Here is a 26,281-nt window from a genome sequence, read left to right on the forward strand (position 1 = left end):
GTTATTTCAAAACATATCCAAATATCAATAAAGCAGAAAGGTAAGCTAATACATTTCAGTCACTTACAAACTTTGCAAACTATAATATGAACTCTCTGAACTTAACAATCAACAAAATACTCATTATCATAGGTCTCTGATATGTCTGTGACCTTACCTCATGACAGTAGTGAACCGTTTAGAACTACATGCCTCTGCTGTCACCTTTGATGGCAACAGTACTATCTTATAGAGTGCTTATTGCATGTTACACACATTATTCTTCTACATAATTTTTCCCTATTAAAATACTGTAATTATAAGTCAGAGGTCCTACTTTCAGGACAATCAGGAACATATATGTGTGATCCAGCTTTAACTTCAAATTTATTTGGTGAATCTCTCAATTGTGCTGTTGATGCTTATCAATTTACACTGATAAGAACATAAACACTATGGAATTTTGCCAGATTCTTCTTGTTTTGTTCTCTCCAAACTATCTCAGTGATGTGCACACTTCCTTTCATTTCACTATTAACTTCTTTCATTTTTATCAACTAGAATTGGTACCACCTCCTCCTCCAATACTATAAATTACTGTTCTGATCAAAAGTATCTATTAAACAACAAAAATCAGGGCTCTTCCTTCCACCAAAACTACTCACTGAGTAAGAGGAGGATTACTCATTCGTGCAGCAAATGAGGCGCTCTGTAAGTTCTCTAAACTCCCTTTTAGCTCTAAGCAGATCACAGGGAGGCCTTCCTGTGGCCACCTCATCTAAGGATTATCACGGGTATGCACTGGCCAAGGCACACATACAGCCACATCATTTTCAATTCAGTTTCATTTTCTTTAAAAATCACACTTCAAGTACCACAATGCCTTCTTTAAAAGGTGATATTCATTTCTGAATTTTAGTTTTCTTTTAAGCTTGCTTCACTGTTCATTTCTTTCCCTCCCTTAGCATTGGAAATCACCTTGTTAATTCCTCCAGAGCAAAATCCTGTCTGACACAGTATACAAGCCCCAACCACAAAGTGGTGGCTAAATAAATGCTTATAAAACAAATCCATGGCTAAGAAGCCAATTAGTTAACTCCACATCTCTATGAAAATCTGAAAGATAAGTCCTCTTAGCTGTGCTCCACTTAAAGGGGTGGGAAGTAATCAGTTGGCCTCTCGAATTCCCTTAAGAAAGATTCTTCAACCTGGACTACTAGTGAGTCAGCACATTTGAGGAAATAATGGGGGAAATGTAGAGCAAAGACCAATCTGAACTTTACATTTCTTGCTCTCATTATCCAATCCCCAAACCACAAGAGTATAAAACAAAAATGACCCTTTCATGTAAAGATGTTGCAATACTAACTTTACTGAGTCTATTACCACAGTTCACTGAGGCACTCTCACCCAGGTGTAGGTCTAATGTTTTTCCACCATAAAAAACAATTTTGATAGTTCTTGAAAATAAAACCAATTTTTGTTTCTTAAAATATAAACTGCTCTCAGTTTCTACATTTAACATCTGAAAAGTACAAATCCATTTCTTTCTAGAATGCAACTTCAAAGGAGAAACGGGGCTCGCTCATCCTCCACAGCTGCATCCACTGTGCCTACAACATGTGGGTGACAATAAATATTTGTTGAAAGAAAGAATACATATATATTTCAATTGACATAATAAAGGAGCTGCATTTAAGCACCTGGGGGAACTCTGAAAGGGAGGTAAAACAACAAGTACTAGCTGAAGTACCTCACTTCTTACTCTTAAAAGAGCAAAGAAAATTGAAAAATTGAAATACAGAGCCTGCCTCTGTTTTGTACTCTCAAACTCTGCTACAGCTGCCTGGGCAATGCCAGTGAGCAGATGCTCTATTCTTTATTCTTTAATGGGAAACAACTGCTCTCCAAGGTTGCAACCAAAGAATGCACAGACACATCTTTCTAGTGTCCAGATTTGTACTGTACAACAGGGTAGCCACAACATGTGTCTTTCAAGCACCTGAAATGTGGTCAACGTGAAATGAGATGTCCTGGAGAAGTAATATATAAATCAGATTTGTGAGCATTAGCAACATCTATTTCTATTTCATTGACTATGCCAAAGCCTTTGACTGTGTGGATCACAATAAAATGTGGAAAATTCTGAGAGAGATGGGAATACCAGACCACCTGACCTGCCTCTTGAAAAACCTGTATGCAGGTCAGGAAGCAACAGTTAGAACTGGACATGGAACAACAGACTGGTTTCAGATAGGAAAAGGAGTATGTCAAGGTTGTACATTGTCACCCTGCTTATTTAACTTATATGCAGAGTACATCATGAGAAATACTGGGCTGGAAGAAACACAACTTGGAATCAAGATTGCCGGGAGAAATATCAATAACCTCAGATATGCAGATGATACCACCCTTATGGCAGAAAGTGAAGAAGAATTAAAGAGCCTCTTAATGAAAGTAAAAGAGGACAGTAAAAAAAAATGCTTAAAGCTCAACATTCAGAAAACTAAGATCATGGCATCTGGTCCCATCACTTCATGGCAGATAGATGGGGAAACAGTGTCTGATTTTATCTTGGCGGGGCTCCAAAATCACTGCAGATGGTGACTGCAGCCATGAAATTAAAAGACGCTTAGTCTTTAGAAGGAAAGTTATCACCAACCTCAGTCAGTCAGTTCAGTTCAGTCACTCAGTCATGTCCGACTCTTTGTGACCCCATGAATCGCAGCACGCCAGGCCTCCCTGTCCATGACCAACCTAGATAGCATATTCAAAAGCAGAGACATTACTTTGCCAACAAAGGTCCATCTAGTCAAGGCTATGGTTTTTCCAGTGGTCATGTATGGATGTGAGAGGTGGACAGTGAAGGCTGAGTGCCAAAGAATTGATGCTTTTGAACTGTGGTGTTGGAGAAGACTCTTGAGGGTCCCTTGGACTGCAAGGAGATCCAACCAGTCCATCCTAAAGGAGATCAGTCCTGGGTGTTCATTAGAAGGACGGATGTTGAAGCTGAAACTCCAATATTTAGGCCACCTAATGTGAAGAGCTGACTCATTGGAAAAGACCCTGATGCTGGGAAAGACTGAGGGCAGGAGGAGAAGCAGACGACAGAGGATGAGATGGTTGGATGGCGTCACCGACTTGGTGGACATGGGTCTGGGTGGACTCTGGGAGTTGGTGATGGACAGGGAGGCCTGGTGTGCTGCGCTTCATGGGGTCGCAAAGAGTCGAACATGACTGAGCGACTGAACTGAACTCAACCGAGCACAAGAAAAGAATATAAAATAACCCCTTGAAAACTGTTTTATATTAATTATATTTTGAAATGATAGTATTTTGGATATACTGGGGCAAACAAAATATATTATTAAAATTTGTTTCACCTATTTATTTTTACCTTTACTAAGGTGACTTAGAAAATTTAACAGTATTTGTGGGGCTCAAATTTCTAATGGATGGTGCTTATCCAGACCAACAACAAGAGAGTCTACATGGCGCTAAAGGAATGCTCACTGAAAACATCAAAGTCTGAGTCCTCATTTCTCAATCCGTAACTAGGGAAACGAACTGGATTTTCTACCACATACTAGTGTGCAGTCTCCCTTATTGTTGTTGTTTAGCTGGTAAGTCGTGTCCAACTTTTGTGCAACCCCACGGACTGTAGCCTGCCAGGCTCCTCTGTCCATGGGATCGCCCAGGCAAGAATACTGGAATGAACTGCCATTTCCTACTCTAGGGCATCTTCCCAATCCAGGGACCAAACCTGGAGAGAAATGCCATTTCCTACTCCAGGGCATCTTCCCAATCCAGGTACCAAACCCACTTCTCCTGTGCCTCCTGCACTGGCAGGTGGATTCTTTACCACTCAGACACCAGGGAAGCTCCATGCAGTCTCCCTTAAAGGCTCCCTTAAAGGCTCTAAATAGCTTTGGGAGGTAAACACATTAGCCTTGATTTACAGACTAACAAAATGAGGCACAGAAAAGAAAAAGTACTTACGCAAAGTTATAGAGCTGATAAATCAAAGGGCAAAACACTAAACCAAATTCAGCAGGATTTCGAAATGCAGATTCTTCCCTTTCTCTCCTCCAGTCACTCAGAGGGAACTTTCCCCATGTTCTCAGAGGCTTAATGAAGGATGCCAACTGTCTTTCCTGACTCGCCCTCCAACAGGCTTCTCTTTGACACTTTATACCCTTCAACCAATTTTCTCACAGCCACTAAACCACAGATAAGAGAACTAGGTGAAATGGTGGCTGAGAAACATGGAAAAATTACTATAGAGTGGTACCACATATGTTTCTGTCTCATGTCAAAGAATAAAGCTTTCTTAATTGGGCATTTTGCCCTTACAACTCAAAGTTCTCCACTGTACCTGTCACTGTTACTATAACCTGCAACTGAGAAATTTAACTAGTGGGAAACCACTACCTGTGAATTCACTAATTTGGCAAGCATATTCCACCCATTATGAGTTAGCTTACTTAGTCTCTTAGCAGCCTCCAGAGCTTCATTGGCAGTGTCGGCAACAAAGAATCTTTGAACTTTCACTCCGTTGTCAGACATTAATTTCTTACTCTGGTATTCCTGCAGGTTCAGCCATCTTCTGGATGTTAATTGAACCACCTAGAGAAATTGGGGAAAAGAGATAAGAAGACTTAAAACAGAAAGAAAAGTAACAGTCAACCGGTAGGGCCAATCTAATAGGTACCCTCAAACATGAGTTAGCAACAGAAATCTTAGAAGCAAAAAATATATATATAAAATGAATTCTCCATGCTTGTTTTTCTAATCAAAACTTTTAAGGACAACTGCACATACACCCAAATAAATAAGGTCTAAATTTAGTTAATAGGGGAGCTTCAGTCGTAGCTCAGTCAAGGCCAATTTCCTAATTTTGATATTAAACTATGTAAGATGTCAACATGAGGGGACACTGGGTGAAGAGGACATGGGACTGCTGCACTAGTTCTGCAGCTGCCTGTGAGTCCATAAGGACTTTATTTAAAAATTACCTTTAAAACTGTTAAGGACTCTGTTGTACAGCATATGCTTTTCCCTGTCTCCACTCCAAACAAAGTTCACAACATTAAATAACTATATACATCATTAAACATTAAGGTAACTCAGGAAATTTGTTTTAACTCTTTGAGGTCAATGGGCCACAGACTAATCCATTTCTTTATTGTGGTTTTTAATGGATTCCATTACATATTTAATGAGATTATCTCCAACTCACCAAAGTTGAGTATAGTAACCTGAAATAGTCACCATTAATTAAGTTACTAATTCCTAAAAACTGCAATTTGTATATTAAAGTAACTGCTTAAGAATCATGTGAAAGTTGTCTTCCATTACGCACTGATCAGTAAGCTTTCATTTGTACTGAAAGAAAAGGATCAAAGGATAGAATGGCATGAAAAAACTCTTCTCATTCTATCCAATAAGATCAATAACATTATCTATTAAATTTGTGAAAGTTGAAGTCACTCAGTAGTGTCTGACTCTTGGCAACCCCGTGGGCTATACAGTCCTTGGGATTCTCCAGGCCAGAATACTGGAGTGGGTAGCCTTTCCCTTCTCCAAGGGATCTTCCCAAACCAGAGAAAGAACCCAGGTCTCCTGCACTGCAGGCAGATTCTTTACCAGCTGAGCCACAAGGGAAATCTAAGAACACTGGCATGGGTAGCCTATCTCTTATCCAGAGAATCTTCCCGATCCAGGAGTTGAACCGGGGTCTCCTGCATTGCAGGCAGATTCTTTACCAACTGAGCTATCAGGGAAGCCCATTAAATTCATAAGACTTGTTTTTAAAAGAAAAGAAAAAATAAACATACTTAGTTTCATTTCTATCCATGGGCTATGATACAAAGGAACCACTGTTCACAGGAGGTAAGATAACAATGCCATTAATACACAAACCAACCAAAAAATCAATCACACAACTGGATCACAAGACTGGTGATCCAGTCTTGTGATGGAAGATCACAAGTGGTGGTGGAAGATCACCTGACACGCTTCCTAGAAACACCAGGCAAGGGCCTCGGTGAGTGACTGAGCAACATCACACAGACCACAAACTGAGGTCCACAGGGCTTTACCACGTGGAGCCAGTAGCTTTCAAGACCTCTAATGTGTCCTTAAAATGGCATGTTCTTCTGGCATCTCCAAGCTACAATGCACTCATGAAGCTCTTCTGGATGGGAGGCATTCCAAAAAGGCTCCAGAACCTTACAGTAAGACTGGGTTCTACTCAAGGGCAGAGTGTGTCTTCAACTTCTTTGTATCTGTATGAAGAATGTGATGGTGCTTGGCATACAGAAGAAATTGAAAAAATACCAGTAAGATAGCCAAATGAATAAATTCTGCCTTTTGTCTTTTTGTCCCCTGATACAGATAATTTTCATTTCCAGAAACTGACTTGCTCTAAAAAAAGTAAAACTCCTTCAGATCTAAAATAAGCATAACATAATTTATACACACTTGTAAAAAATTCACATTTCAACATGATCAAGCCTCAAGCTGTCTCTTTGTTCCATCCTTATAAATACTGGTAATGATGTTATTAAAACTGAAGTTGCCTGCACTACTTCTTTAGAAACAGAAAATGCTAAGATAAAAATAAACTACTAGACATAATGCTCACATTTACTGTATATAATTTGTTAATTATACATAATTTGTTAATCTTACTTCTGAATTTTTAAATCTTGATGAAACATTAGTAATTTGAAAAACACAATTCAAAAATTAATGTACTTGTTGACTTAGCAGTCTTAACAGCACCTCATGTAACATGACAAAAAAAAAAAAAAAAATTCAAGCTTAAGGCATTTAGTAAAAGTCCCCTAAAGAAAGAAACGATTGAACATTAGTAATGTGCCATATTCTGGGACCACTTTTAAAAGGTAAATTAGGGAAGGATCAATACATTAAGTCCAAGTTGACATACCAATTTAAAGCCATTAACAAAGAAGAAAAGAAATACTGTTTGAAAAGAACGTTTGAGAGAGACTAAAAACAGCCATAGTGTGGTTGTGGTCAATTTCTTTTCATCAGAACATTCGCTGTATTAATTTTAGATATGTTAATGCAATCTGCTGCAAACTAATTGCAATTGATCCGGAGACCAGCTTCATAGACATATAATACATATTGACGGTTTCTGCATTGACTCAAAATGAAAAGCTGTTTAGAGTCTGTGGCTCTTAAATTGAAAACACAGTGACCACAGTTCTGAAGCCACCGCTGATATTCAAGCCATCACTTCACAAAGTGATCATCTTACAGAATAATGACCTGAGGGCCCCTGTCTTGCTCTAAAACTTCATTAACTCAACTTCATTAATTAAGAATCTATGATATGTCTAGAGACAAACAAGTTGAGTCTACTTTAGCATTTTCATGAGCAGAAAAAAGAAGAGAAACACTTTCTAAGTAGAAGGATGTTGTAAAGAATGTTGGAAATGTAATCAACTGCTAAATAATAACAATGATAATAATAATAATGGTTCCACCTATTACTGAGACTGAGCATGTTCTATGGGTTAGGCATTATAAGTATTCGTATTATCTAATGGCCAAAAAGTCTTGAAAAGTCAAGTATTATTATCGCTGTACTTACCATTAATGCTAACTAACAAATATTCCAAACTGTCCTCCTACCAGGTACTTCCTTGCCTTAGCTGAAGTTAGGTGAGGCCATGCAACTAGTTGCAGGTAATAAGGCATGAGTACATATGGTACATGACACATCAGGTCCAGCATCTGATTATCAACCCGCTACCCATCCAGGCTCTCGCTCATGACCTGGAGATTGTCAGTATTCGAGATGGCAGCTGATCTATGAGCTAGGGGTTAGAGAAAGGACTGACCATCCCCAGGTGGATCACAATGAATGTGCAGTGAAAAATAAACCTTTGTGGACTTTTAGCCATTGACACTTAGCTATTTGCTGTTGCTGCAGAACTTAGCCCATCTATAGCACCTAACTTGTCCTAATAAAAACCATCTTACCAGTTAGGAAACCCAGGCTGCAGGGTTGACCACTGCCCCAATATCACAGATGCCTATAACACAGCAAAGCTTCTCCAATCAACGGTACTGACTGACTATATAATACTGTTGATGCCCTGCGACTATATTCTAGCTCCACATTCTCAGAAGCCTCTTGGTAATAAAGACTGAGATTGGTATAAGCAGGATCATATTCCTGTCTTCAAAAGGCCAAAAATCTACCAGAAATAAGATCCTCAGGAAATGCTGGCACAGTGCATGTAAGGAAAAATGTAGCTGCTCCAGGTTTTGGCAGGAAGGGAAGAGAAGGTATGAGTGGATGCTGACCTAAGACTCTAAAATGGTGTAAGTAGTTTATTTCGTCTCCTAAGAGGAATGACCTGTTAAAACCCTATACTATTATCTTCACTGAAGAAGTCAAGAATCTCCAAGGGAATCTATGAACTCTGGAATGTAACGGAAGAGTTTAAAGATCATGTTGACCCCGTGCCTTTTAGTTGTTCCTGCCTGCTTGCCTTCAAATTTGCCTGTTTGCCTTCAAATCACTTCCTGTGCTCTTTGCAACTGTGTCTGTGTGCACACTCAGTCGTGTCCAACTCTCTGCAGCCCCATGGACTGCAGCCCAACAGTCTCCTTTGTCCATGGAATTTAAAAGGCAAGAATGCTAGACTGGGTTGCCATTTCTTTCTCCAGTGGATCTTTCCGACCGAGGGATTGAACCTGTGTCTCCTGCACTGGCAAGTGGATTCCTGACTGTTGAGCCACTACAGAAGCCTTACTGAGGTCCAGCCTCCTCATTTTGTATTCAAAAACTTGAGACCTAAAGATAGGAAGTAATGTGCCCAGAGACCCTACTGTGAAAGGGACTAATTTCAGTGTTCTTTCCTTCTTTCATACAGATTTTGGCAACGTGACCACATGAGGGACAGCATCATGTTCTCAAAACAGCTGAAGTGGGTGGGCACCTGGGTTTGGTTTCCTTCCGGATTTCTGTTGCTCCCTTCCCTTCCGCATTTCTTTGACAAAGCAAGCATTTCTAAGCTTGGAGGGGAAGGGGAAAATACAACTTAAAAGAAAAGCACCACATAAAGATTTAAGGGCCTATGGGAATAAGGGAGCAGAGGCAGAAGAAAAAGAATGAAAAATGAGGGAAAGGACAAAGAGAACCAAGAGATAAAAAGACAGTGACTAAGCAGGCGAAAATTCATGAGAAAACTCAAAGCACAAAATTAGACAGCTACACAGAAGGAAAAAAAAATGACACGATCAAGAAAGCATCTTTCCCCATGGTTTTAAAATTAGAAGTGTAGAGACTACTGAAATAACACCATGGGAGGGAGAAAATAAACAATAAAGGGCGTTAGAAAGAAATGTCACTGAAATGGGCACCCCATCCTCAAAGAGAGAACACACGAGCCACATCTGCCCACAGGCTCTCTACACGCCCTGTCTTTCTTCAGCCTGACCATCCATGGTCCTGCTTCACTCAGGAAGGCAGCACAACAGAGACTGAGAAAGAGCCAAAAACTCACTGCTAACCAGGAAAACAGAATCTACAACAAAAAGGAGAGGCCATTTTGCCAAAAGTAACAAAGATGCCATTTGACAGGAGAAAACAATGAAGGTCTGATAATGTTATTGATGATCAAACACCAGAGTGACCAACTCCAAAAACAATGTTGACAGCACTGATGGCAGTAACCAAAACACCCACATTCTCTGAACTGGGAAGTCTACTTCTTGAGTGTTTAAACTAGCAGAACACTCACATGTGTACCTGAGATACATAAAAGGTTCTTCTGTGTAGTGGTGTACATAACAGTTTAGTTGAAAGTGATCTAAATGCTCATCAAATAGGAGACTAGTCTTGAGAAATTTGTATGCAGGTCAGGAAGCAATAGTTAGAACTGGACATGGAACAATAGACTGGTTCCAAATAGGAAAAGGAGTTCGTCAAGGCTGTATATTGTCACCCTGTTTACTTAACTTATATGCAGAGTACATCATGAGAAACGCTGGACTGGAAGAAACACAAACTGGAATCAAGATTGTTGGGAGAAATATCAATAACCTCAGATATGCAGATGACATAACCCTTATGGCAGAAAGTGAAGAGGAACTCAAAAGCCTCTTGATGAAAGTGAAAGCGGAGAGTGAAAAAGTTGGCTTAAAGCTCAACATTCAGAAAACGAAGATCATGGCATCCGGTCCCATCACTTCATGGGAAATAGATGGGGAAACAGTGGAAACAGTGTCAGACTTTATTTTTCTGGGCTCCAAAATCACTACAGATGGTGACTGCAGCCATGAAATTCAAAGACGCTTACTCCTTGGAAGGAAAGTTATGACCAACCTAGATGGCATATTCAAAAGCAGAGACATTACTTTGCCAACAAAGGTCCATCTAGTCAAGGCTATGGTTTTTCCTGTGGTCATGTATGGATGTGAGAGTTGGACTGTGAAGAAGGCTGAGCGCCGAAGAATGGATGCTTTTGAACTGTGGTGTTGGAGAAGACTCTTGAGAGTTCCTTGGACTGCAAGGAGATCCAACCAGTCCATTCTGAAGGAGGTCAGCCCTGGGATTTCTTTGGAAGGAATGATGCTAAAGCTGAAACTGCAGTACTTTGGCCACCTCATGCGAAGAGTTGACTCATTGGAAAAGACTCTGATGCTGGGAGGGATTGGGGGCAGGAGGAGAAGGGGACGACAGAGGATGAGATGGCTGGATGGCATCACTGACTCGATGGACGTGAGTCTCAGTGAACTCCAGGAGCTGGTGATGGACAGGGAGGCCTGGCGTGCTGCGATTCGTGGGGTCGCAAAGAGTCGGACACGACTGAGCGACTGATCTGATCTGATCTGATAATTTAAAACAAACAAAAACTTTATTATTTGTGGAATGAAAATCAATTTACTCAAAAACACTGAGAGGAAGTCCTTAAACCTAGGCTTTAACCCAAATGTATAACCTCGAGTCTATTAACTTGCCTAGACAATGAAGGGTTTGCTCGCTTACTTAAATGTAGCAGGGTTTTTTCAAGTGAGGTGTGAAACTGGGGTGGGAGAGCAAAGGCTTGCTTTCTCTGTGACACAGAACTACCACTTCTAACACATACACCTGCTATTAGGCAGGAAGAGGCTCTTAAACCTCATTTTGAGCTCTCAAAAGCATTGATAAGAGTGGAATACAAACAAGGAATTAGCTATAAACTCGAAAGAAAATACATTTCCCTCTCATTACAGGCAAGGAAGGCAGATGCTCGGTGGGCTATGGCAGGCCACGAGTTGGTATTATTTGCTATATTTTCATTTTTGCCAATGTTATTCTGTATGCAAATTAGGACCCATAAATCTACCTTAGTCACGTTACCTAGGAAATACTAGGCTTCAAATAAACGTGTTGGTGCAAATGAAAAGACAGATATAACTTGATGTGTCTCAGTAAGAGTACCATAAAAAGGTCTGCTTGCTTAAAACAGACTCTGATGAAGTAGCAACTTGACTGATGCCCTGGAAAAGAGATTAAGTGTTTATAACTCTTAATAACCTGTTTATAACATAATATAATCATAACATAATCATAACAATAATAATAATAGCACTTTTCTATTTAGCCTTTTATGTGATAATACCAGCAGGTCAACTCCTGCTTCACAAAGAAAACATGCTAAAGAAACAGATAAAGAAGAGCAGCGTCATGATTTGAAGCCTAAGCCTATGGAAAGGACAGAATAATGTCAGAAGAAAGAGCAGGAAAGTGAGTACCAAGACTCTGTTATATTTACTGTGTGTTCAAGCTAAAGTGTGGGGCCTTCATGTGGATAACCTTTGAAAATATAGCATCCTTTCTGTCCAGAACTGGCCATGTGCCATTCACGTTATTCCCATTTTGCACACTGTAAGGAAGTTAATTAACCAATTAACGAGTCACCTGTGGCTGAGTCCCTGAACTCTAACAGGGGTACAGAGGAAAGCTACCCTCTATGGATGAGAGAAATGGCAGCTGAAACGAGGTTCCTCATTTACAAGGGAGAAAACGAACAGGCCCATCCTTACAGGTTGCTGTAGGGAACTTTAGTACTTTGGCCACCTCATGCGAAGAGTTGACTCATTGGAAAAGACTCTGATGCTAGGAGGGATTGGGGGCAGGAGGAGAAGGGGATGACAGAGGATGAGATGGCTGGATGGCATCACCGACTCGATGGACCTGAGTTTGAGTGAACTCCGAGAGATGGTGATGGACAGGGAGGCCTGGCATGCTGCGGTTCATGGGGTCGCAGAGAGTCGGACATGACTGAGCGACTGAACTGAACTGAACTGAGGGACTAAATACAAATCAATTAGAACAATGCCCAGTGTATCATAAGCACCAAAAAGAGGTTAGCTACTATGATTTAATGTAGAAAAACAAATCAGGAGAAAAGGGTGACAAGGAGACATTGAGGAATCATTAGAATAAAAATAGTAGGTGATCATATAAACAATAAAGATGGGGAACATGTGTGCCTGAAGCAGGATCCTGGAGCAACACCACCCCATTGTGTGTGGGGACAGTGGGCAGGACGTGGATTGCTTCTTGGCGGGAGGAGGAGATTACCAGTTAGAGGGGAATGGACATCAGGTGGGCTCTTTAGTTACCACAGAAACCAGAGAGGGGCATGCTTCTTACTACCCCTTTGATAAGAACAATCAATAGCTGGGACATGGGGCAAGTTCACAGAAAGGTCAGTCAAGAGAGTAGGGTGTAGGTGAAGCAGGCACTGGTCGGACAGGGGATGGACAGAAAGCAAGAGAACAGCCATCTTGAGTGGCCTGGCCTACAGTGATCAAGAGAAGTAATACTTGAACTCTTCTTTACAATAAACTATTAGATGAGGATCAGACTAGGAGCCTGAGGCTATTCATGCCTCACTTACAAAACATCTCTGATAGTACATCTTCTCTAAGGCCCACAGTAAGGGGGGCAGCAACTGTTACAAAAACAAAATAATCTGTCCTAGCAGGGAAGAATTCAAAGCTGCCCTTTCAGACTCTCCAGAGACTGGATCACAGCCGGATGCTATTTTAGATTTAATTCTTCTTTGAGTACCTTGACAAAGTATTGTATTTTAAGACTACACCAAATACTAGCTGGCAATTGTTAAGTGCCACAAAGCTGCAGAAACTGTATTAGATACTAGAAAAGTGCTATGTCAATTAATTCTCACAACCACTCTACAAGGAAACAAACTAGCAGAAGCCCATTTTACACATGAGCAAGTGAAGGCTCAGGAAAGCTAAGTGGTTACAGGCAAAGCCGCATTCTAGTCCAGGATTGTGTGTGTCAGACTCCAGAGTCTGTGCTCTTTAGTAAGGCAGAAATCCTGAATGGCCTCCTAGCCCACAAAAGTGGGTCCTGGGCAGTGAAATAAACTGGGGCGAGAGGAGAGGCGGGAGGTTCTGTTTTGTGGATTTCACTGTAGAACAGTACTGAGCAGAACTGGAACGGAGGTTCAAGGGAAAAATGAGAAGCTCTGAATAAGAGAGAGGTTCCTGAATGGATTTCACTAAGTCAAAAGAATTAAGATGCTCAAAGATACTGCTTCATTCTTTTTATCCTAGGTTCAGCAGAAAAGCAGCACTTTTTTTAAGGAGGAAAGAAATGTAAAACTCTTTGTAGTAAGGACAGATGTCCAAAGGGGGCTTCACTCCATAACTCCACACTGCTGCTCTGCCAGCAGCAAGAAAGAAAGAGAAAAAATACAACCCCAAAAAACATTAGCATATTAACACAACAGCAGAAACAAATGTATAAAAGGCTCTAAATATCCTGAGAAGCAGTGTTTCAAAATGCCTGCCTGTTCCCTGGTGAAGAGTATGCCAGCTTGATTATGTTTTGAAAGAAAATCACCTTAAGTTTACACTGTGAACAGAAGTGGGCAAGATTTATTTATACAGAGAAAGAAAACAAATTAGGTAGCATAAACATATGCTTGCATTTTAACTCCTACCAAACAATTAGGCAGAAGCTATACCTTCTTCATTTATTCAACAATTTTCCACTGGACTTTAAAATGTGGCGGTAACTATGCTTGGCAACCAAGATCAACAGTACAGGCATGTTTTTTGCCATCACAGAGTTTGCATCCTAAGACAGGAAGCAAGGAAGAAAGACGTGAGCACATAAATGAAGAGTATAATTACAAAGAAGCTTATGAAGGAAATAAAATATGCATAATAAATGATGGAGGCTAACTGCAGATTGAGCAGTCACCTCCGAGGAAATGTGATCCATGCAAAAACCTAAAGTCAGAAAGCAGGGAGACATGTGAAGTAACCATGAGAATTCAAGCAGACTGTTCTGACGCAGGAAAGGCTCAGTATGACCAGAACAAGGGGGAATCCTGAAAGGGATAAGGGTGGAAAGGTGAGCAGGGACCAGGCCCTGCAGGTGCTTTTAAGCTACAGAGTAGAGTTGAGATTATTTTTACTCACAGTTAGGATGAGAAGATCAAATTCACATTTTAGAAAAATGACTGTGTCTTCTGTTTAACAGAATGAAACCAATTATAAGAGAGCACTATTAAACCAGAATAGAGCCTGCAACCTTTTTCTGTAAATAACCAAATAGTAAATACTATAGGCTTGGAGGCTAGATAGTCTCAGTTGCAACTATTCAACTCTGCTTTTGTAGCACAAGCAGACTTATTAGATAATACATAAATAAATGGGCAGGACTGTGTTCCAATAAATCTTTATTTACAAAAACGATGTGGCTAGCAGGCCACAGTTTGTAGAATCCTCAACTAGACAACAGAGAAGGTGGTGGAGATGGAAACAGAAATGGAGGGCAGAATTTGGTAATTAAGCAAAGCTTCCTCATGGATTACATGTGGGGAATAAAGTAAAAATACATCTAGTATTAGACACACACATGCACCCAACACACACACACTTTACAAGGTTCGTTCATTAAGCCTGGTGAGTTTTACGTACCTGCTACTCATAAAAAAGCATTTCTTTAGAAACAATCTTAACTTTGGACTTTTTTGCCCAAACTGGCCTTTGCATTACACTTAATTATTGACACTTCTGTACATCATTTTACAACATCAGAGCTGCTGGGTCTTTGATCTTATAAACTTCTTTCATTATTTAATATAGATCCCAGTGGGCAACAGGCAAACGGCCCTCCTATAGCACTCTCCTGCTACAGTGGCCCATCTGCAGCTTCTCTCCAAGGAGAAAACAGAATTCCTCCTTTAATTAAAGAGAAAGCAAGCAGAAATAGTAAAAAAAAAAAAAAAGAAGAAGAAGAAGAAGAAATGAAACCTAAGGATTAATAAAATGTAGCATATCCAATGGAATTTCTTAAAATGTTTTGAATGAATAAGCCAACTCTTGAAATAGATCAACACAAATTTTCAAAGCAAAACAGAGAGAGGGAAAAGAAAGCAAGTGACAGACAAGAGGGGGACACATAAGAGTATGCATACTTAAACAGGAAAAATAATAATATTAAACAAACTTATGGAGATAAATAAAGGGGTTCCGAGCATGCTACCCCAAAAATATGCCATTCAGGCATAAGGATTTTTCTGAGCTAAAGGAAAACAAAAAGAAACAGACACAAGAAAAACTCTCTGCTCCCAACTACCTCTCTCTCTCCCTGTCCCTGACACACACATGCACGAACAAGGAAGGACAGGATGACCCTTCTTTCAATTTTTTTTTTTTTATATGAAGTATAGCCAACTAACAACATTGTGATAGTTTCAGGGGGACAGCAAAGGGATTCAGTCTTCCATATACTTGTATCCATTCTCCCCCAAACTCCCCTCCCAAGGGTAGAATGATTCTTAATCAGGGGAGATAAATCTAGACTCACCACAGAAACACCAGAGGGATCAACTCAAGGAACCTACTAACTAGTCCTTACCTCCCATCAGTATCCCCCACCTATTTAACCTCCCACAATCTGCTCCCCCTAGAAGTCCTTTTCCTTCATCCTATCACTCCCCTACAAATTTACTGTTCTGTTAAGATGCTACAAAAGCCTGAGTTCTGATCACCTCTTTAAGTTACTCATCACTGAGTGCTGCCATGTGTGTGCACACTGCACCTGTTTTTCTTTTTTCTCAGCCTAATTTGAAGGAACCCAGACAATGAACCGAAGATGGGTAGAGGAAAAGTTTTTCCCTCTGCAACAATGTGAGTTAACATATCAACAATTTAAAAAATGGCATGCCAAGTTTAGAACAGTGACTAGGTTAGACAGTCAGAGAGAGATATTAGTTTGGGGAAAGGGTACCAAGAGACTTCAACAGTATCAAGTACACTTTATGACCTTTATTTAAACATTATATGCGTATGTGCTCAATCGTGTCCAACTCTTTGCAACACCATGAACTGTAGCCTGCCAAGAGCCTCTGTACACAGAAATTTTCCTGGCAAGAATACTGGAGTGGGTTGCCACTTCCTTCTCCAATCTTCCTGACCCAGGGATCGAACCTGTGTCTCCTGCCTTAGCAGGCAGATTCTTTACCACAGTGCCACCTGGTAAGCCCATTTAAACATTATCTGAGTAAATATAAAAAGAAAGCAGCATTTGAAACTTCTTCATATTGGACACACATATGACTTGATAGTAATCTCGTCATTACCCATTTTTAAAATACAGTTATATACTTAACACAATAAATTTAATAACTATGCCTAATTCCATGAGTTAAGATGGATTTATTAATCAATAAAATACAAGACAGCAAGCCAGAAAAAATCTTCAACAGAAGAAGTAAAAAATCAGATCTAAAAGAAATCTGGGATCATGCTGTGCCAATAGCTCACACTGTACATGAGTAACTGAGCTCTGGAGGACTTCCTACCCCTGCTGCCAAGCTGTCACAGCCTTATGAAGCCAGCATGAAGCATCCACCCGCGTGCTCAGGCCCTTCCAGCACACCAGCACTACAGCTGTGCAGAACAGGTGAGCTCAGGGCAGCAGGGGAGGACACAGCTTTTCATCTATGAATTGTCTCAGGGCTGTGCCAGGTGGCTTGCTTTTATGTCAGGTTCACGTTCATAAAACTTGTTTCTGCTCATTACTAGCATGAGTGAGTAACTCTAGAATTTCCTGAAAATCAGGTCACTCTTTCACCTCATAAAAAGTGTGTGTGTTTGTGTGTGTGTGAGAGAGAGAGATATACTTCACTCATGCAAGTGAGTCTCTCTGGTAGTCTCTGTGGCTTTGGGGTTCCAAGAATAGTCTTCATGCAAAGTGCTTACTGGAAAACAAATTCAGAACAGTGGAATAATACAACAGCCAGTGCTCAACCTTGTATTCTGGGGCCATTAATTGGTCAGCTAATCCCAGTCAATCATTTTATGCATTTACACATGCCACCAGAGGAGATTACATGAATACTCAGAGAAGAGAAAACGCTAGATACTTTTCTTCAGCAACCTTGCCCAAAGGTGTGAGAAGACTGTTTTCAAGAACTCCACCTCAAATGAGCTTGTGACACTGAGTAAGTAAAGCAGAGATATTAGTGAAGCAGAACACCAAATCTTCCAGGGTTGCTGGGAGGATATAAACACAGAAGGTCTGTGAAGGTGTTTTGTTACATGTGTTCAGCATGGCCATTACCATGAGTCACAAATGTCAACTCAGTGCATCAGATTCAGCTCCCCAATAGAGCCCTGCCGCCTTCCCCACTCCATTCCCTTCATTTCCCAATTTGTCAGCTCTCCTTAAATTATTCCCTGAAGTCCTTTCCAATAAATTCAGTAGAAAGCTTGCAAAGGGCCAACTTTATTTCAGTCAACCCACTTGTGCTCCTTCTAACAATCTAATAGCACTTAATAGTTTAGGATACATTTGAGTTTAATGGGATTTACCTGATAGAAATAGACTTCTCATGGCTTCTTTATAGAAGCAACTTTGAGTGACCTAGCTAACTCAATCTCACAAGTTCACCTGTCACCCTGGCACACTTAAGAAATGACTCGGAGAATAGTAAATGATCAACCTTTGCTGGGGAAATTCCTGAGATCGTCTGACATTTTGAAGGTTTGCTGTACAGAATGATAATTGGTGTCTGCAAGGTTCCAAGTGCATTATTTGTGTTTAGAAGGAGACTTCATTCTTGTTGATGAATGAAATACTACTACTCTGGGAAGTGAGATCTTAGAATTGTCTGTTAAGAAAGTAATCAACATATACAGTGTCCCTTTCTTCATGTTTCCACTGGCAGAATTCCCACTTATAAGAGAAACTACAGTCTCAAGTGTTAAATCTGATTGCCCAATATCCCATATAAATGTCCTACTTAGAAAAATAGACACCAGACCTTTTGATTCATATTAGTCATCTCTTGCAATAATCTGAGTTTCTTTAGTCAAAGTTGGAAAGGCAGAGATTGCTAAATTTTACATATATCTGTATAAATAACCCACAGAAGTGAATCTTCAAGGCAAGCTTTCAGAAAATTAGATAACATGAAAATGAAACTTCAAAATAATTCCTGAAAAGAGAATTTATCCCACAGCATAGGATACGTGACATTCACTTTGTTCCAGAAAACTTTTGAAAGAAATACTGTCATTCATTTGAGAAGTATGTCGTGATGATAGAAAAACCTGAAAAGCACACACAGACGGAAGGACTTACAAAATAGACAATGTGACACTCAATATCTGAGCAGCAAAGAAAATAATATTCTAATCATTCTATAGCCTCTTAAAATTGAGGGATTCAAAAGAACCTAAGAAATCTCAAGAAAGTTTAATCCTAATTATTTCCCTTTCAAGAACCTAGAGTGAAATGTTATACAATATTACTACAAATAAACACCTGGTCCAAACTAAAAGTTAACAGAGAAAATGAGAAATAAAACTACAAAATATGATGTGCTGCTTGGTAATGTTGTGATGAAGGGTTCGGGAGCTGACAGTGAGAAACAGGCTTAAAAGGGTGAAGCTAAAGATCTGGTGGTCCATCTTTGCCCTGCCGTTCATTGGTAGATGACTTTTTACCTTCTTTACTTAAGTTAAATAAAATTATCAACCACTACAATCTTACAAGGCTGTAGAAAAAAGAAAAAAATGAACAACGTCTATGACATTCCTTTTCAATCTGATCTGGGATCAAGAAACAACACAGAAAGGCAAGAAATGAGAAGACGGTGCTCCATTACTTTCCACGTGGCCAGATTCAGCCAGCATCCAATGGCTATCCCAGGATTAACAGCCTAAATAACTCGCCCTTGGGACTTCCCTGGTGGTCCAATGGCTAAGACTTCGAGCTCCCAATGCAGGAGGCCCAGGTTCAATCCTTGGTCTGGGAAGGAGATCCTATATACTGCAACTAAGACCCAGTACATCCCAATAAATAAATATCAAAAAAAGATAATAATAACTCCTTTCCCTTGTTGGCTGCCAAGCTCTTTTCTGGAGGACCTCCTCCTTTGTCTCTAGTGGAGGACACTCCCCGTGGATCTGTGGATATCTGTGATTTCCACAGATCCTGCCATCTTTGAGGCACCTGACCTTCCCAAGGCAGAGGAAACACCCAAAGGAAATACTGCCAAAATGATGGCTGGAAGTGATCTGCCACCTTGAGACCAAGTCCCCTCCCAAAAGCAATCAGACTAGTAAGCATTACCTACTCTACAAGGTTAGAACAAAAGCTAAACAGAGTAGGGACACAGAAAGGAAGAACACAAGATTGGGCCAAAATGTCTAAACAAAACAGTTATAGCAGCACTGGAGAAAATAATAGTGAAGAAAGGAGTACCTTGGCAGACCAGAAGTTGAGAAAAATCCCTGAAGAATGTCAGGCAAACAGGAACTAGACTGAAATAGAATCCCACATCTAAAACAACTAGGACAGGAATTGTACCAGAAGTGGAAGTAACGGGTTATACTTGAAACTTGAAGGCTGGTACACAGGGAGCACAGGAGGGGCCAAGGCAACCATTAGGGTAACTTAACTGATGTCAGGTAGTATAAGATATGCGAGACAAAAAGCGGTGTTTTGGGGCACCTGGGCCCAAGGGCTGACACAGTGGCCCAGGTGCCCCCTGACACCCTGGGAAAAGCCTGGTTACTGACACGTTCCATGGGACGACATGCTCAGCCCCTCCCCCACAGTCACTGACAGCAGGATGCTGTAAGAACAAAGTCAGTAATAAACAGTGTAAGCCCACCAACATCAGGAAAGAGAAACAAAGAGAACTAATATCTGAGAGAAAAAAAACTCATATAGAACAAAGCACAAAACTATGCCTTAAAAAAATAATACATCAGACATGTCACAGAATAATGTAGTAATTAAAAAATTTATCTAAAGATCTTGAAATTTTTTAATTGATCAGTGGAAAAAAACAGGCAAGAAGAGATCTGTTGAAAGTAAATATTTTCAGAAGATAAAAGAGTGAACTAGAAATTGGAGGAGAGAAGTTTATGGTCAAGTATCTGCCAAATACACCATTTTACTTCATTACTTACAAATTCTCAACACAAATTATCTTATTAAAGGTTCTGAGAAGTCCAATCATTTAAAAAATATGCATATTTAGATATATTTCACAGTTTTCCCCTAACAAATTTTCACTTGACATTTGCTTTAGATCTCGTGGAACTAGCTACTCCCTTAGGAAATGTCATAGATTGCAAAGAAATTCAAGTACACAACTAACCATAATATCAGATGGAAGGAAACAGGAGCTGTCTCCCCTTTGTGTGAAAGTACATATTTGTTTTTTCAGGTATTTCCACTTATCTTATTGTTCTGCACAACCTCTTTGGGATTCAGTGCAGAACGAGGGCCCACACTTCAACCTTATCACTATGTGCCAGTTATTAAGCTATTTTTTATCAGTTCTGAAACCTCCCGTCTAGATGCCCACCACTCTGCTAACTGAAACTGTGCAAATCACTTTCTCCTTTGCCAGCCGGCTTCCCATTATGTTCTGCCAGTACATGGCACCACTGCAAGACGAGAAGGCTGGAGGATGGAGAAAGTATCTGCTCCTTTCAGGGTATGACATTCCTTCATGAGAGCTCCGAGTCCCAGCTCTTCACCCTGGCAGTATCAGTTGGTTCCAAGAGCACCTGCTTTCAGTTTACAAGGTTCTGCCTATATGCCTAGACTAGCCTCAGAGCCATTGGAACGCTGCCAGGCAGTGCCTCCTCCTGAATGTTCTAGGTCCCAGCACTGCAGGATTCCTCCTCCCATTTCCAAGTTCTTGGAGAGTTTATTCCAGGGGTGGTAGCTGCTTCCTACAGTTACAATTTCTGCTTTAGTCAGGGTTCTCTTTTTGTACCTGCAGTCCTCCCAACATTTCTTTCATCAACTTGCTACATTATTCTTGTTAAAATAACTAGTGCAGTTGACTAAACTCCAAATGAAAAAAGCAGGAATGGAAAGTATGAATACAGAGAAATTTAGGCAACGCTGTTCCTGTTTGATGACTCTTTATCTGTGCTGCTGCTGCTGCTAAGTCGCTTCAGTCATGTCCGACTCTGTGCGACCCCATAGACGGCAGCCCAGCAGGCTCCCCCATCCCTGGGATTCTCCAGGCAAGAACACTGGAGTGGGCTGCCATTTCCTTCTCCATATCTGTAACTAATATTATATGTTTATAGAATGTCAAGTCCATCAGGCCCAAACTTGTCTGTTCACAGATGAATGTCCAGTGCTTAGAACACTGTATGATACATAGCAAGTACTCAATTCAGTTTTTTATGGAATGAATGCCATGTGTGAACATTCAAGATGGACAAAGGTACATCAACTCCCAAAATCTCTCAGGAGGACCCTGATATACAGTTGGAAGGAATATTTTGACAAGGTGTTTGGGATGAACTTTCTTGTTTATATATTGTCTCTTACTACTTTCTCACTACAACTGCAGAGCTGAGTAGTCACAACAGAGACTGCACAGCTACAAAGCTTAAAATACCTACTATATGGTCTTTGAAGAAACAATTTGATGACTCCTGTCCTCAATATGAGATGGGGACAGGTTACTTGAGAATCCAGAGAAGGAAACTGCATCCTCATACCCTCCTTCATCAGCACTGGGAGTCCTACAGGAGAGTTTTTTACCTCACTAGCTAAGGGAAAGCATACATGAGGCTTTCCAGGGCAGATACAGTAAGACTACTTCATTAAGTAAAGTCAAGCTATGGATTTTGATAAGTCTTTCTGACTGGCAACAGAAACATCTTGCTAGCCCAAATGTCCTTTCTTACCAGTCCAGATTATGGGAGAAGAGGTCTATTTGTAGAGGGACAGGGCAAAAGAAAAGGGAGGGGAATTCTGGGTATGTTGTTTTATTTCCCAACTGAGAAAATACAAAACAGCCAGGAATTAACTCAGAAAGTGATTCCACTACAGGGAATAAGATGGAAATTCTCATCCAGGAGCTATCAAATCCAAGTTTTGAGCACATTTTCTGCAGAGTACCACACATAGTCAATTTCCTTGAGAAGAGTTCCTTCTCTAAAACTACACAAGTAGAAGGAGCGTGAGAAGCTCCAGACTGTAAATCTCATTTTGCTAAGCCTTTCTACGGCAATTCCAGAGGTGCTCCTTCTCCTCCCACTAATATCATTTTATGACCAGAAAGTCTCAAGAGCAGACACTAATTTTCACAAATCCTTATCTGTATTAGGAGCTGAAAGACTGTGTCCCATTATTGATGGAAAAAGAAGACTAACGATGAGCAGAGTTCCCTAGCCTCATCTCATCAATGAACAGCAGCAGATCCAGCAGCAGAACCAGCTTTTTCCCCCACACAAAACTTGCCTAACTCAGCTTACTCAATAAATAACCTCTAAACAGTTTATTTAAATTTATAGGTGTGGCTTATAAACTTTATACATAGAATGCTACACCCCAAACTAGCAAGGGTGCTCTCTTCTGAGGAAGGCACAGGGCATAGGAGATTTTATTTTTATTATAACAGCCAATGATTTTAATTCTGTACCAAAGGCATAAACTACTTTTTCAAATGAATAATTTTCTCCAGAAAACCCTTCCCGATTTCCTAAATCAGGATTCAGCAAACCACAGTCCATTGGACATATCTACCCACCAGCCAATTTTTGTAAATAAAGTTTTATTGGAATACAGCCACATCTATTCTTTTACATATTGTCAAGGGCTGCTTTCACTTTACAGTTGGTAATAGTTGAGTGGTTGGTTCCAATCAAGAATGTAAGCAGCAGGAGTCTAAAATATTTACTATATGGTCCTTTAGAGAAAATATTTGCTAATCTAAAATCTACATCAGCATTCCATTCCTAGCTCAATCTTTCTCACCAAAGTCCATCATTTTCCCTCACAGCATCTCTCAAAGTGCGACTGATGACATAATTGTGTGATCTGTCAATGTTTGGGCATCCCAAGAAACTATGATGGCCTCAAAGGCACATACCAGCCCTGATGGCTTCACCAATGCATCCCTCGTGCCTGGTCAGTCCTGATGTGTACAAAGCACTTTATAAGTATTGGCAGAGTGATAACAGTTTATTAGATATACAGACCACAGATAAAATGATCTCAACCTAAAACCGGGGCCACCAAACTGCCTTCATAGGAGACAACAGTTCTTGTGACACTAAATTAGACAAGGTCAGGCACTTTCTGAGCTAAGCCATTTCCTTCTCCAAGCGGTTCAGTATTCATGTTTTTAGAATGATCCAATTTTCAGTCTACATGCCCACCACTTATCTCTAAGACTACAATGGTGAAAAGTTTCTTTCTACATTTTACCTTATATTACCTACAAATGGCAGTTCACACAAACACAAACTCTACAGGGAAGAATGTACCTCAGAGTACATTTATTTAACACCTACTATGTGTCAGCCATGCTTAGACACACAGGAAGGTGATTAAAATCATGGACTTTGCAAAGACCTGCTTTTGAGCCCTTGCCCTACTATGTTGATGACCATGACCATTAACAGGAAGTGACCACAGGAGATAACTGTCCCAGTACATAAATTTAGAAACAGGAAGGTAGGAAGAGGATTATCCCCAACTGCAGGTGAAAAACTGAAGCACAGAAGACTAGACATGTTTCCAAGTTCTCAGGAATCCTAACCAAATTTGTGGAGCTCATGAGCTTAATTACTATCCTGTCAGGTTATCATCTGTCATCAATGAGATCCTCCCCTTGAAGTATGAATCATAGTGCCTAACACAAAGAAGACACTCAATAAATGCTTTTACTATTATAACTATTATATTGTCATAAATATCTACAGTCAATAAAAGAATCTGTTTTACTCCACAGATGTAATGGATGTGTACAGGGATGAATGTACAGGTACCACATTTTTTAATTAATAAGCTTAAGCCAGAAACCAAAAAGCAAGAACAAATTAATAATGAAAAGTTAAATGTTTTTAAAGTTATTCAAAAGGACATGATTATGTTTTTCTAGCTGTTTCACAGGCTGATTCAGGTAAAATTTCTCTAATTCCATGCTAGATGGAGTACTTACTACCAAGATGTATCCATTAAATATTTATTATATCAATATTCAAAAACACTGCAATACACTGCAATCAATTTCTGAAGTGAGGTCATTTACACAGAGGTCAAACCTTTAAAATACAGAAACAGCAAATGAATTTTGCATGTTTTCATAAAGCAAGTTCTAAACCAAAATCCGTATGACTCCTTCAGTGTATATTTGATTTCCTCATGTCTTATAACCTATGAAATAGTGTAAATCCCCAAGTATACATGAAATTAAGGACATATTCCATAATGAAATGCCAGGAAAACATTTAGTTTTAATAGTGAAAGCTGTAATCAGTATCAGTTAAAAAACAATGCTTCCTACCAGTGTCAACAACTTTTCCTAGCAATAGTAAAGCCTAAACTTGTCTAGGGCTTCCCTGGTAGCTCAGTTAATAAAGAATTCGCCCGCAATGTGGGAGACCTGGGTTTGATCCCTGGGTTGGGAAGATTCACTGAAGGAGGGCATGGCAACCGACTCCAGTATTCTTGCCTGGAGAATCCCCATGGACAGAGGAGCCTAGTAGGCTACAGTACATGGGGTCATAAAGAGTTGGATACAACTGAGCAACTAAGCAGGCACAGCACAAATTTGTCTAGGCAAATACACAAAAATAAGATTTCAATAGACAGATGTTTAATGCTCTGGGTAGGATGGGAGGAGCCCTCAAAGGAAAAGCTGTATAAATGTGGTTATTACTCAGTGCACTTCCCTTCCTTAAAGGATGGAATTCTCTCCAGTATCTACCTCACTTTGTCAATAACATCATCAAATATTTTAATATTTTTGAATTTTTTTCATATTTTGTCAAGAAGTCATCATTGTTTTACATTTCACCCGTTAGTCTAATACTAGCTACTCCATTACTGGATGAAGTGTCTATTCTATGACCATGGTGTTCAGAAGAGGACAAAGTTTCAGACGTGGTCTGAACAATATGGAACAGAGAAGAAACCCCACATCTCCATCCTGGACAACCTCTATAAATTATGTAAGCCTTCTTTTGTATCCAGAGAGATCCCAAGTCATCTCATCAGTAAATTTTGGTGTTCGGTGTATCATAAAAGCTCTTTGGTATGTTTTTCAATTCTTGACTTCAGGACCACTACCATCATCAAGGTTCTGTAAGCCTGTGCTGCTGCTGCTGCTGCTAAGTCACTTCAGTCGTGCCCGACTCTGTGTGACCCCATAGACGGCAGCCCACCAAGCTCCTCTGTCCCTGGGATTCATCAGGCAAGCCTGTGAGCAGATGTCAAAAACTCTAGCCTAAACAAAGTGAACTATTATTTCTCTTAGTTTATTTTCTTCTTTTCATTCTGACTATACTCAGTAATTTGCTCCTCAATACAAATAAAATTTTCAGTGCTATTTTAGTCACAAGAGTCAAAAAACTGTTGCCTAGATAGAATCTAACTTAACTAAGACAGGGTAACTACTCACTAGTTAATTATCTTTAACTAAATTAGGCTTCAATCTTTGGGTTAACACAAGTATTTCTTAATCTTATCCCTACCAACATCATGCCAGTAAACCTGACAGGACACAGTGGCAAGAAAACGGTATTTGTCACATCTGCTTTGCTCAGGAGTCTACTGGAACTCAGTCCAGACGATACCCAACTCCCAATTCAAACCAAACTTCTCTGAGAGTGTGTACATGTGTATATACCATACCAACCTATCTTCCTCTTCACTTGGCTCCTGGCTTTACCACTTTATAGATATATATCCAACCGCTGGGGCTTCCCTGGTGGTTCTGTGGTAAAGAAA

The 26,281-nt window shown here is 40.1% G+C and overlaps 1 protein-coding gene across 1 annotated transcript in view; it reads right to left on the reverse strand.

The window, feature by feature from the left end:
* SUCLG2 (succinate-CoA ligase GDP-forming beta subunit) overlaps nt 1–26,281 on the reverse strand; it is a 275,323-nt gene that overhangs the window by 201,664 nt on the left and 47,378 nt on the right. The window contains exon 2 of the mRNA XM_027523664.1: nt 4,464–4,605. Within this exon, the coding sequence (XP_027379465.1) occupies nt 4,464–4,605 (142 nt within the window). The remainder of the gene's footprint in view (nt 1–4,463; nt 4,606–26,281) is intronic.

The sequence above is a fragment of the Bos indicus x Bos taurus genome, chromosome 22 (assembly GCF_003369695.1).
Source record: "Bos indicus x Bos taurus breed Angus x Brahman F1 hybrid chromosome 22, Bos_hybrid_MaternalHap_v2.0, whole genome shotgun sequence".
NCBI lineage: Eukaryota > Metazoa > Chordata > Mammalia > Artiodactyla > Bovidae > Bos > Bos indicus x Bos taurus.